General features: G+C 58.5%; 1 protein-coding gene across 9 annotated transcripts in view; it reads right to left on the bottom strand.

Annotated features, from left to right (window-relative positions):
* PTPRF (protein tyrosine phosphatase receptor type F) overlaps positions 1-13,353 on the bottom strand; it is a 730,253-nt gene that overhangs the window by 53,619 nt on the left and 663,281 nt on the right. For all 9 annotated transcript variants that reach the window (XM_075003555.1, XM_075003557.1, XM_075003558.1 and 6 more), the window contains 4 exons: positions 11,209-11,787; positions 10,564-10,661; positions 1,936-2,189; positions 1,171-1,261 (listed from right to left, as the gene is read on the bottom strand). In XM_075003555.1, coding sequence (XP_074859656.1) covers positions 1,171-1,261; positions 1,936-2,189; positions 10,564-10,661; positions 11,209-11,787 — 1,022 coding nt within the window. The remainder of the gene's footprint in view (positions 1-1,170; positions 1,262-1,935; positions 2,190-10,563; positions 10,662-11,208; positions 11,788-13,353) is intronic.

Raw genomic sequence — 13,353 nt, 5'->3', positions numbered from 1 at the left:
GGTGGTACACATCAAGGGGAGCACTGAGGGTACAGCCGATGCCCTATCATGCAGGGAGGGCCCCAAACTTCCCCAGGTCACCAGCTGAGTGACCCTGCTCAGTTTGGTCTGGAAGGGGGGAGAGATGTGATGTAGTGGGGGATACCTGTGTGTATGTGACAAGTATCAGAGGGGTAGCCGTGTTAGTCTGGGTCTGTAACAGCAATGAAGGGTCCTGTGGCACCTTATAGACTAACAGAAAATTTTGAGCATGAGCTTTCATGGCCACAGACTCACTTCCTCAGATGCTGGTCTTGGAAATCTGCAGGGCCAGGTATACCTTTTATACACCTTTTATACCTGGCCCTGCAGATTTCCAAGACCAGCATCTGAAGCAGAGAGTCTGTGCTCACAAAAGCTCATGCTCAAAACTTTTCTGTTAGTCTGTGTGTACATGAGTGGCTCTCAGAGGGGGTGGGGCTCCTGCTGAGGGTAACCGAGGCGACCAGGTGACACCTCTGGACTGCAGACAAAGGGGGAGGTGGAGCCTGATGGGTTTGAATTGGAACTGGGAGTTGGAAAGCAGTTAGCGTGGGCTGGGAGGGAGAGAGATAAAGGAGGGGGGAAAGGCCCCGGCGGCCCTTGGGGGCCTCCTCTCCCCAGCGTGGATTGGACTGGCTGTCTCTGCCGGCTGTACTGACTCTTCTGTAAGACACTGTGCCCTGTTGGCTAATAAACCCGCTGTTCTCCTGCTGAGTGAGAGTCACTCCTACCTGCAGACGGGGTGCAGAGCTTGAGGGCCCCTGAACCCCATCACAGCGACCCCGAGCCAGCCCCAGTGCCCACGACTCAGACCCTGCTCTGCAGGTGGAGAGGACCTGCTATGGGTTCCCCAGCTGTAAAACAGGGACAGCTGCCCTGCCTCCTGCCGCAGTCTGCACAGGCCCCAGGGAGCCGCCCTGGGAGGGACAGAGAAACAGGTGCAGGGTCCCTGTTAGGAGTCAAACCTGCGGGAGGGCTGTGGAAGCGCCAAGCACAGGGGCTGGGCCAGCCAGGGGACCCTGGCAGTGCCGGCTGTGCACCTGACCTCCCACAAGCTGGAGCTCTCTGCTTCCTAGGCCCAGGCAGAGCAGGTGAAGCACAGACTTAGATTAGAAGCTTACAGGTAAACGAGATCTCATTGACTCCTACCTGGTCCAGCTCCATCTCATCAGGCGTCTGCCACCCGGCTGTGCGGCTGTCGGCGCTCTGATCCATCGGCACAACCACAATATAGTACCACCTGGGGGAGGGAAGAAGGGTCACAGGAGGAGACACCAGGACACTGTTTTAGTGGGTGATTGCACAGAAACAAGCTCAAGAGGCCTCCACCCGATCGCCCTCCCCAGATCTCCTCGTCTCCCACTCTGGAATGAGCGTGTGCGTCCCTGAGTCAGGGCTGTTCCCCAGCTGTGCTGAGGCGCGCAGAGCTCCCTGGGCTAATGAAGATACGCAGCTCACGCTCCAGAGGGTAGTAGCAGGAGCTGGGGGAAGGACGTTTATATAAACTGGCGGCACTGGGAGCCCAGGGGAATTGGGTTTCAGCATGAGGCCAGCACAGTTACAAATGAGACTGCCATGAACCGGCTTGCTTGAATTTCCTCCAGGCTTTCCAGACATTGCTTTTCAAAAGCTGCGCGCTGCCCCAGAGGAGAGCTCCAGACCCTCAGCTGGCATTACTGGGAGGGTCGCAGGGGCACCCTCAAGGCATGTGAGCCGCTCACGTCTCAGCTCGCACACGCCGCCAGCCACACGCTGTCACGTGGGGAAGGGACAACCTGGCTTAGCCTCTGGGGGCTCCCGGGCAGCCATCCTGCCACGCTCCTGACACAATGAGTGAGGCTGTGGGCACCTGGTGAGACCAGCCTGGCCCGTGACCTCCCCACGCCCGCTGGCCCATTAGCACGGAGCACCTACCGAACTGGTGCTGAGCTCGGGACTTTGGGGAGGGCGAGGGTGACCCTCCCTTCCTGCATGTATTTGGTTGTGGCAATGGGCTTGCTCTGCAAGAGGTTGGGCGCCGTGTGGATAGACACCCGGTGCTGCAGCCCCCCAGCGCTGCTGCCACGGTTCATGAGCACAAAGGAGTACTCTGTGTCCGGCTGAAGGTCACTTATGAGCTTCTTCATGGAGTGGCCATCCACCTCCACGCTCTGGCTGTTGTACAGGATCTGCAAGAGGAAAGGCCACCGTTTGCAGCAGGGCACCTGCTGAGAAAACATGCTCCAAAGAAAAGGCCACGATACAGGAGAGAGGCTGGCTGGCTCGGGCTCCCTGGGGGGTCACACTGTGTCCCTGCTGGCTGGGGCCCCCCCAGGGGTCACATTGTGTCCCGTCTGGCTCGGGCCCCCCCCACAGGTGTGTCACACTGTGTCCCTGCTGGCTCGGGCCCCCCTCCAGGTGTGTCACACTGTGTCCCTGCTGGCTCGGGCCCCCCCCAGGTGTGTCACACTGTGTCCCTGCTGGCTCAGGCCCCCCCCCCAGGTGTGTCACACTGTGTCCCTGCTGGCTCAGCTCCCCCCTCAGGTGTGTCACACTGTGTCCCTGCTGGCTCAGGTGCCCCCCCAGGTGTGTCACACTGTGTCCCTGCTGGCTCAGGTGCCCCCCCAGGTGTGTCACACTGTGTCCCTGCTGGCTTGGGCCCCCCCCAGGTGTGTCACACTGTGTCCCTGCTGGCTCAGTCCCCCCCAGGTGTGTCACACTGTGTCCCTGCTGGCTTGGGCCCCCCCCAGGTGTGTCACACTGTGTCCCTGCTGGCTTGGGCCCCCCCCAGGTGTGTCACACTGTGTCCCTGCTGGCTCAGGCGCCCCCCCCCAGGTGTGTCACACTGTGTCCCTGCTGGCTCGGGCCCCCCCCCAGGTGTGTCACACTGTGTCCCTGCTGGCTCGGCCTGAGTGTGTCCCTGCAGCGGGAGCAGGTGATGCACAGCTGGTTACACAGACCTGCCCTTTCCCAGGAGGGTAATTACAGTTGTTGCTTGTTTCAGAAAATAAAGCACCTGACCAATCAATAAGGCATCTCCCATTCCCCCCGCCCCCACCCAAAGGCAACCCTGTCCCCCCAAGTTCCCACAACCCCACCCAAAGGCAGGGTGCCTCCTGTGCCCTCACTCAAAAGTGGGGCGTCCTCCCCGAACACAAGGCCTTGCAAACGTGACCCCGGAGCCCAGCACCCCAGCTACTCCGCACTGCACTGCAATGCAAGCACAGAGCATGGGGCTGCTCAAACCTTCCTCCGCCAGAGCGGGCTTCAAAGGAACACACTCAGCCTTGTGGTTGGAGAGAAGGGGACATTCTCCTCTGGCACAGGACAGGGCACTGCCTGTGGGATCACAAGGAGACGAGAAACTCTGTCCCCAAGGGTCCCTTCTGCCCTGCCCCAGCCAGCTGACAGACAGCTGCTCTGTGACGGGCAGGGCTGGGGGGTGCCCTCCAGTGGCCGCTGCTGCCCCACAGGCTCTGTGTGGGTTTGCTCCAGCTGCAGTGCTGCTCGGCATGAGCGGAGAGGCAGCTGCTGGGCTCCACAGGCCAAAATCAGGCTCTAAGTCCTGGTTCAAGCTCCCCGTGGCAGAGCCGGCAGCCCTAGGGCCCCTCCCCACCCCAGCTAACAGAGATGTGGCCGTGAGACACACAGACGATGCCCCCAGACCAGGGATCGGCAACCAGAATAGCAAGAGGAGCCATTTTTCTCAATTCGGTAACAAACTCACTAATGCAAGAGCCACAATGCATGTGAGTACGAGACAGTCCTCAATCAATAGCATCAAACCGCACTTTAGTAACTCCTGTCTTAAGACCAGTGCGCGCACACTGATTCGTAATGTGACACGTTTACCGCAGGACGTTCACACCGGTTTCACTTATTCTATCTCCTCACACTTTACATGTGTGTGTACCACTGTCTTCCTGGCTTTCACTCCTGAGCCTCCTCTCTCTGCAGCACGCCAGGGAGTGAGCCAGCGTTTCGAGATCACACTGTTCGCTCCTTAGAAGCGAGTTGCCCTTTTCTGGGCTTTAGACGTTCACTGTTTATCAAAAATAACCAGGAAGGTGCTTTTACTTTCCAATGACAGCGTCAGCAGCCGCAAAGAAGCCCTTAAAGAGCCACATGTGGCTCTGGAGCTGCAGGCTGGAGACCCCTGCCCCAGACACATGCGTGTGGATGGGGGCAGAGGCTGCCTTGGGCTGCAGCAGAGCTACAGGCTCCTCTTGGCTGGGCGATGCCCACCCCGCTTCAGGGTGTTTCTCAGTCTAACGGGGTTGCGTACAAATGGTTCCACTCCGAAATGGAGCGCTGCTGCCATGCAGCAGGGAGGGGAGAGCTGAGGGTGCGCCAGGCCGCCATGAACCAACAAGCACGCTCTGCCTGTGGGGTCTCTGGAGAAGGGAGTCGGGGGCTCTTCCCCCTCGGGGCACAGCTGAGCTGGGGAAGGTGGGAGACTTCTGCCAGCTGCTGTCTCCTGGGGCAGGTGCCGCCTCTGGGGCTAGCGTCTCGGTGGGGGGAGCAGAGTGAGGAGGAGCAGAACCCCTCAGGGCTGCCAGGCACAGGCAGCAAAAGCAGAGTGGGGCACAGGGCTGCTTCCGGGAAAGCTTTGGCACTCTGCTGAGAGCTGCCCCGGAAGAGGCAGTCAGCCGGGAACAGGGCACGAAGGGACGAGTGGACAGAGACGACTGAGGTCCTTAGGGATGTTAAAGTCCCAGCGCCACCAGCAATGGCCTAGGCTCCAATATCTAGGTGTGGAAGGGCGTTCCTATTACGACTGCTCCAGTGACGAGAACTGCTGGCTCCTGTGTGCGGAGGCCAAGTGGCTGATCACAGGAAAGTTCTCTGCGATGACACCTGTACGGCTTTAATCCCCCTCTCTGCCGAGAGCCAGTCCAGACAGGCACTAGGGCGAGAGCCAAGACTCCAGACGCAGAAATGCCTGTCCCAGCCTCTGAGGCGTCAGACGTGCTCTGAGGCTCAGCCTGACCAGGCTCGGCCAAGCCAGAAGGAACAGCTGGCTCCGTTAGCAGCTCTGCCGTCTAACTGTGCACCAGTATCTACAACCACCAGCCAAATACAGCAGCAATGGGCACCGCCCAGAGCAGGGCTGGGCTGCCCAACTCCTGCCTCAGCTCAGCAAATCTGTCACCAGCTCCCACAGGAAGGAACTGGAAGCACTGCTGCCAGTGGGATCTCCCGTCCTGGCATCTCCCATCACGGAGCGAACCCAAGAGGCTTCCTCGTGTGTCGACAGAGGGCGTGTGTTGTAAAGGCTGGAGGCCCTGCTGCAGCCCTGCGCACAGGTCCAAAGCACGAGCCAAGCTGTGCCATGACCCAAAGGGCTCTTGTTGGAACAGTCACACTGGGCGTGAGCTGGCCAAGCACAAAGACACAGACCCTCAATGCACTCCTCCAAGCTGGGGTGGGACTGTGTCAGACCAGGGCTGGGCAGCATAGCGGTGGAGGAGGGTTTGTTTGACCTACTGGGGTGAGGCACAAGGACGGGAACTAGCAGCACCTGGAGTGTGCACACAGCTTGTTTGGACTGCGGTATGTGAGAAGAGGCAGCTTTGTGCTGGCCCTGGGAGAGAGCTGACACACGGCAGTGTGCCAGTGAGCAGCCAGTGACCAGCGAGTCAGCGCATAGGCACCCTGCTCTGCTGCCAATGAACACGGCCGAGCTTTTGCCTGCAAGCCAAGGGTGGCCACCTCCTTTGTGAGCTACAGCCAGGTCTCCTGAGCCAGCACCCTCCCCTCTGCTGGAGCAGACGCAGCAGCTCCAGGACAGGAACCCACAGCACCAGCAGCGCGCGCAACATCTCCTGGGCAGGGGTGGTGGTGTTGGTCCAGGACTGCTGCCGACTGGACAGGCAGTCTGGGGCTTTCAGCCAGCCCCCTGGCTTGCTTTGGGCTTGACTGAAAAGCGACACAAACCCGTCCTGCATGTTCTCCTGCTGACAGCCAAAGCCCATGTTTACTGCCTTGCCAGGCACGGTTCAGAGACCACAGAACAAAGCTCCCAGCCCCTCTCCCACAACCTTTCTGCCTACCTACCCCTGCCCGGCTGTGCGGCCATCTCCAGTGCCACACACCACTAGTTAGCGCCTCTCTACAAGCGACAGAGGGATGTGAGGGCCCAGGGATCCCAGGGCCTGACGCCAGCCAGCGGCTGCAGAAGGGTTCAGTGCCACCTGCTATAGGCAGGAGTGAAATGTGACCATGCCTGGCCTGCTGGTGCTGCTGAGGCTCACAGCAAACAGGACTGAACAGCTAGGCGGATCCAAAGGTCACTGCTAGTGGCTGCAGTCCTGGCAACGCTGCAGCTGAGGCTAAGTGCCATTCAGATGGCTCTTCTGGGAAGTGCTGAACTGGACCACGCAAAGGCTGACACGGAGCCGCTTTTGATTCCATCCCAGGATAGGTGTCCTGGCTGTGCGGCCAGCAGGACAACGGCCAGGCACCTTGGCAGGCTTCGAAAGGAGGCTGGACAGCATCTGTCTTGGACAGTTTAAACACAGCAAATCCTGCGCCCTGGCAGGGGACTAGACTAGGTGGCACACGAGGGCCCTTTGACCATGCGACTCCATGACTCAAGACGCAGTGCTGACCAATTACAGGACTGCTTCTTTTGGTTTAGTGCTGAACAAAACCCTTCCGGCTGGAAATCAGAGAGAGCTGGGGCTTTCGGTTAAAGTGCTACGTTCCACGCAGTTAATAGCTGTAAGAAAACACAAAGCAGTCGGTCTTTGTAGCACTTTAAAGACAAACACAATTTCTTAGGTGATGAGCTTTTGCGGGACAGAGCCACTTCCTCAGCTCTGGAATTACCGAGAGATAGCTGTGTTAGCCAGAATCTCCAGAGCGGAGGAAGTGGGTCCGTCTCATGAAAGCTCATCACCTAAGAAATCATTTTGTTAGTCTTTAGGGTGCTACAGGACTGTTGCTTTGTTTTGTGAAGACACAGACTAACATGGTCACCTCTCTGAGACCAGTTATCAGAAAGATTCCCCAGGACTCTCAGTGCCTTTTAGTCACTTTCAACATCTTCTCCCCTGTAAGATGCCTAAAAGTGCTGCCCACAGCCTCGATCTAGCTAAGGCCAGGGAGGTGTGTCAAGGGAATTAGAGCCCTGACGCTGCCTTCGCTGATTTGATAGTAGGAAAAACTCCAGACGTCTGCAACTGATCCCCCTAAAAACCACACTGGGTTCTGTCAGGACTCACAAGCGGTGGAGTATCTCTCTAATTAAATCAGTTAGCATGGAATGTGACACCCTTTGGGATGTAGATTCAGTGCCAGACTGTTTATCAAGTGCAGATAATACTAATTGTTCCCATGGAAATTTATCGGCTATGGTTATTAGGCCCTGCCCTCCTCATCTCTTGTGCCTGAATTAAGCAGCGAGTAAAGAGGTGAACCTTGTTTGCAAAATACAAATCCCTGAAGGCTGAGACTTCTCGCAGTGCAGTCACAGCCCAGGGGCTGCTCCTCCAAGCTCCATACACCTGCAGGTCTGGGGGTATTAACAGCAGAAGATACTGCTGGAAAGAGAACATTACCAACCCCTGTCTGAATGGCTGCTCTCAGCTGATGGGGAACTGAGGCCCCTGCTGAAGCTATAGCGGGGCAGACACCAGATGAATTACTGCTCATGTCCACGCTCTTGGCCACATAGCATCAGCACTGCCTCTTGGGGCACCTGACCTGCTTTCCCTTCCACTCCCCAGGCTGTGCTGGGAAAGGAAACCAGCCTGGCTGCTCAAGGCACTGCACAGACTGGGAGCTGGGCTGTTCCCTCCCTCCCAGCATGACTCCTGTCTAGCCAAACACAGCTGGCGGGGAAGCCTTGTGTACCCTCCCTCCCTGTCTCTTCCCAGCTAACTCTGAATGCTGGATTTTAGTGGGACCAACTAGCAGCAAGCAGGGCAGACACACACACAGGCAGGCAGCTGTTCCTGCTGGGAGAGACTCCACCTGGAAGCAGGCACAGCCCCCTGCAGCCAGCTCCTCATCCACTCCCCACTCTTCCAACAAGGGGCCCAGACAGCCAAAACACTGCACTTCTTGCTCCCCCAGGTAGGCCGGCCGGTGAGTGGCTGAACTCCCCGAGGGCCACGGACACCGGTGGCCTTGAGCGCACGGCCAGGCAGTGAGATGTTCAGCTGCAGAGGGGAACATCTCTGCACTCAGACTCCAAAGACCGGGCTTCTGTTTCTGGCTCTCCTACTCACTCCCTGTGTCTCGCTGGTCCTCCTGCCCATCTGTGAAAGGGGGCAATGTTCCCCTGCCTCTCAGGAGGGAGGGTAAATCCAACAGTACTCATGAGCAGCTCCAGCACTACAGCAGTCGGGGAGGCCCTGAAAGACAGGGAGAACTCGCATTCTTTGCTCTGGGTTCCACTCAAGGCCTTACTATGCCCAGGAGGGTTGGTGATGCCCCCTGCACAGCTCAGCAAGACAGCCTGCACAGCCATCCCTGCCCCTGGCACAGCAGAGGTACAGTGCTCCTTTCTGCAGGCTCCTCTCCCCCAGCCTGTGCCACGGGTGGCTGCAGAAAGCCACTTTCCTTCATGTCTGGGCTACTCCCTACGCCTGCAAGCCAGGCTAGGCCCAAGGGAATGAGCAGTTCTGGGAGAGGGCTCATCTCACACACAGCACTGCACTGGGCATGCGAGAGCAGCAGCTGTGAATGCCGGGCTGGCCAAGGCAGCTCTGAGAGAGGGGAGCAAGTGAGGCTACAGTGAGAGAGCCAGACAGCTGTGTGCCAGGCAGACTGGCTGGGGCAAGGGTCACTCGACGGCTGAGTCGCTGCTGGGTCTGCAGGCTGTTCTGGTGCTGCTCAGCCAGCTGTGTGCCAGGCAGACTGGCCGGGGCAAGGGTCACTCGACAGCTGAGTCGCTGCTGGGTCTGCAGGCTGTTCTGGTGCTGCTCAGCCAGCTGTGTGCCAGGCAGACTGGCCGGGGCAAGGGTCACTCGACGACTGAGTCGCTGCTGGGTCTGCAGGCTGTTCTGGTGCTGCTCAGCCAGCTGTGTGCCAGGCAGACTGGCCGGGGCAAGGGTCACTCGACGGCTGAGTCGCTGCTGGGTCTGCAGGCTGTTCTGGTGCTGCTCAGCCAGCTGTGTGCCAGGCAGACTGGCCGGGGCAAGGGTCACTCGACGGCTGAGTCGCTGCTGGGTCTGCAGGCTGTTCTGGTGCTGCTCAGCCAGCTGTGTGCCAGGCAGACTGGCCGGGGCAAGGGTCACTCGACGGCTGAGTCGCTGCTGGGTCTGCAGGCTGTTCTGGTGCTGCTCAGCCAGCTGTGTGCCAGGCAGACTGGCCGGGGCAAGGGTCACTCGACGGCTGAGTCGCTGCTGGGTCTGCAGGCTGTTCTGGTGCTGCTCAGCCAGCTGTGTGCCAGGCAGACTGGCCGGGGCAAGGGTCACTCGACGGCTGAGTCGCTGCTGGGTCTGCAGGCTGTTCTGGTGCTGCTCAGCCAGCTGTGTGCCAGGCAGGCTACCCGGCAGTCCAGGGCTAAGGTAACTCGATGGCTGTATTGCTGCCTGGTTTGCAGGCTGTTCCGCCTTGGTCAGTCCCTGTGATTAGGTCCCATTTCCAGCTCTCTCCTGGCCAGCCTGCCGCCTGGGATTTCCCCTTACGGCCCGGGAGCCTCACCATCTTCCCCCTGCCCGAGAGCACAAGGCTGTGACCTATCAGCAGCTCTGCCGTGCCAGGCAGTAGGACTGCAAACACACGCAGAGCTTGCTAGGATTCTGAGAGCAGGCCTTGCCAGGGAGCAGGGGGACAGTGGCCAGCCAGACTCCAGACACCTGCTGGGGCTGGATGACCTCCTGCCACACCTGCTGGGGGAAGAGTAATCACTAACGGCCTCGGGAGGACAATACAAGCCTGCCTCTGACTCAGCCAGGATGGGAAGGGCAGGTGGGTGCTCTGGAGCACACCTGTGAGAAGAAACCAGCAGGCCCACACCAAGTAAAAGTGGGGGCTTAGCACCTGCACGAAATGCTCCTCTGCTCAGTTCTTCAGCTGGCCACTGAGCTGGCTGTGTCTGCAGCCTGGGCCAGTCCCTACCAGCATCCCTCCAGAACTCCCCAGGTTACCACCCACCACTGGCAGGCATCGGAAAGAACACGACCGTGTACAGCATGTGCCCCCCAGGCTGGCACACAGTACTCTGGCTTAGCATGTGACATGGGCCTTTCCCATCTGGCTTTTCCTGCTGGCCTCAGAGCAATCACTGTCCCTGTCTGACTCAACCCCCTCCCCTAGCACGGCGCTGCCTTGCAACCCTGCCAGAGACCCAGAGGGCAGGAGTAAGCCAGGCAGCTGAGGGATGGCAGAAAGCAGCCCTACCTCCGGGCTAGTGTGTTGGCTTTCCACAGCAGCAGCAATTCCCTGGTTCTGCGCACAGAGGCCTACGCAGGCCCAGCCCCAGGATGGCAGGCACAGGGGCCTTGCTCAGCTCAGGCCCTCCATCAGCCTGATAGCCCAGCGGTGCTGTCCTTCAGAGTGCTGCTCACCTGCCAGGGGAGCACCGCGGCCTCTTGGGCAGCTGGGCCTTACCTTGAAAGGCACTGCAGACTTGTAGGAATCAGGCACTTCCCAGCTCAGCAGGACGGAAGTTTTCATCACGGCGCTGACCCGAAAGTTCTTTGCAAACACTGGAATAAGAAGCAACACGCATGAGCTGCCTGTGTGGCCCGGCAGTGGCTCAGCTGCTCCGGTTACTGAACACCGCTCCAGCAGGAGCGGGACATGTGCAGCCCAGAGCAGCAGCCTCTCGCTAGGCCTCCAGGCCCAGCTGGCTTCCCACTGCAACCTGCACTTTCACACATCACAGAACAGCAGCTGTAGCCTCAACTGTAGCTCTCCTCCGCCCCTGACACCTCTGCCATGATCAAAAGACAGCAGCTCTCAAGTGCTCCATCCACAGAGCAGCTAACCCCACGGGTCTGCCCCAGAGCCAGCAGAGCCCCTTCCACGCACTGGGCATGGGAAGCGACTAAAGCAATTATGTGGCACACAACAGCCTCCTCCTAGTAACAGGCTTTGCGAGGGAAGCCGTCAGCGAGGCTCAGGGAGCTGAAGCAGTTCACTACAGCGCCCAGATGATGTTGGGCCACCGCCCAGGGACTCCCACCTCCCACACCACAGGGAAGGCCACCTGCTGGTGCTGGGGGACTGTGAGGCTTGTGACCTTGCACCCACCTTGCTCAACGGGCATGGTCCGGGACTGGATGCTGGGGCTGAGCGGCCCCACCCCCTTGCTGTTGCGGGCCCTCACTTTGATGTCGTAGGTAGTGTCAGGTTTGAGGTTGGTTAGCATGATGCTCGTGTCCTTGGTGACATTGGTCAGGTCCTGCTGGCTGTTGATATCACGGTACACAACTGTGTAGTTGGCAATTCTCCCATTTCGCTCGGCCAGCACGGGGGGGTCCCAGGCCACCTCTGTGGTGGAAGTGGTGAGCCCCACCACACGCAGGTTCTGTGGGAAGCCGCTGGGCACCTCCTCGGCCGTGGTGATCTCCTTCTCAAACTCCTCCCCCAGGCCGGCTCGGTTCTTGGCAGACAGCTTGAAGATGTAGGTGGCACCTTTGTGCAGACTGGTCACGGTGTAGTGGTGGTCATTCTTCCCAAAGTCCATGATGTTCATCTTCTCCTCGTCAGTGCGCTTGTACTGCAACCGGTAGCCCAGCAGCTCCCCGACCATCTCCTTGGGCGGGTGCCACTGGATGAGAGCTGTGTTCATGGCCGTTGTGCTGATCATCATGGTGGGCTTGCCTGGGACTGGAACAAAAACATCCATGAACACCACAAGACCAGGAAGAGAGAGGGGAGAGAAGAGAAAACTCGGGCCTGTGGGGCCACGGCTGGGGTAACTGCGCTCAACTAACAGAGAAGTAAGGGCACTGTGCAAACTGAGATGGAGGGACCCAAGTTCAGGCACTGATGAAAGGTGGATCCAGCACTTCTGGGTCCAGATTCTCCAAACTGTGCTCTCCCACTAGGCAATAAATGCAGCAGCAGCTGACGCTACAGCAGAGGAAGTCAGACTCTGGCGTACAACAGGTTAACTGAACCTCAAAACCCCGTTTGTCTCTCAGATCACGCTGGATTGTACCAAGCACTCCCATGGAGCTCTCCAAATGCTCCCCTCTCTGCAGATACGGGTTATGCCACCAGAACAACCCGACCCTGAAGCACTGCGTTGCAAGAGATATGCAAACCCTCACACCCAGCATCCGGATCAGCCTGAATGCAGAAAACACCATCCCCAAACCTTGCAATTTAACCATCTGCAGCAGCCACCAGTGGCACAGTGCTTGCAATCACAATCTATGTCAATTTAGCTGATGAACCAATTTGCGATACGAATGCAGATGTGACTGGAGAGCAGCAGCAGTCGAGCCACTGAAATTCTGCTCACGCTGCACAAGTGAAGGGCTGCCGCAGTGGCAGGTTAAGAACCAGGCGTTTAGGATCGAGGGTTTAATGCCTGGCAGGCTCGTCACTTACACAGAGGCTGCCGTGCCATTCCAAAGCGGTCCAGAGTGGTGTGCAAATCAACGGACACAGAAACATTCCCAACCAGTGGGGCAGTGTGATGGTGGTAAAACCCTACAGACCCTGAGTTTTCTGGTGTTCTGGCCCAGGTCTGCCCACCGAGGCCCCACCTCAGCTCCTTTCCGGAGCGGGACAAGCGGTAGGAGGGCAGCTCTAGGTACTGTACCTATTAGGTACATAGAATTCAATGGACGTTGCTAATGTCACTCGCTCCCAACCCAACCTATGACAGCAGCTCGTACTTAGGGACAGATGATTTCTCTAAATTGATTCCATGTATCATTATCGTTAAATCTGCAGCACAAGGCAGGAGGCTGGGCTGCAGTTTAGGGTGTGGCACCGGGGTGATTAAGAAGCTGCTCCTGGTGCAGGACAGCTGTGGTGACTGAGTAGAGCGTGTGCCCTGGGGAGGCCAGGGGGACACAGCGACTGCGACGCTGACAACAGAGATGCGCTCAGGACTTACCCAAGTGCTACGTGGAGTAGCGTGGCCAGAGCCAGCTCTTCCACAGTCAGTGGTTTGAGCATTGGCCTGCTAAACCCAGGGGTGGGATTCAACCCTTGAGGGGGCCGCCCAGAGATCTGGGGCAAATAGATTTAAAAAAGAAAAAAAAAAGGGCTGATGCTTGGCTACCAACAGGGCAGGGGACTGGACTCGATGACCTCCTGAGGTGCCTTCCAGCTCTATGAGATGTGTATCTCTGTATGTACATAAAAATGCACCAGGAACCCAGCTTCCCAGCTCATGCAAAATGAGCCCTCCTCAGCAAGCAACAAATCCTCCTCCTG

Source organism: Carettochelys insculpta, chromosome 9, assembly GCF_033958435.1.
Source record: "Carettochelys insculpta isolate YL-2023 chromosome 9, ASM3395843v1, whole genome shotgun sequence".
In the NCBI taxonomy this organism is placed as follows: domain Eukaryota; kingdom Metazoa; phylum Chordata; order Testudines; family Carettochelyidae; genus Carettochelys; species Carettochelys insculpta.
The sequence above is the reverse complement of the archived record's forward strand: the minus strand, read 5'-3'. Positions and strand labels throughout refer to the sequence as shown.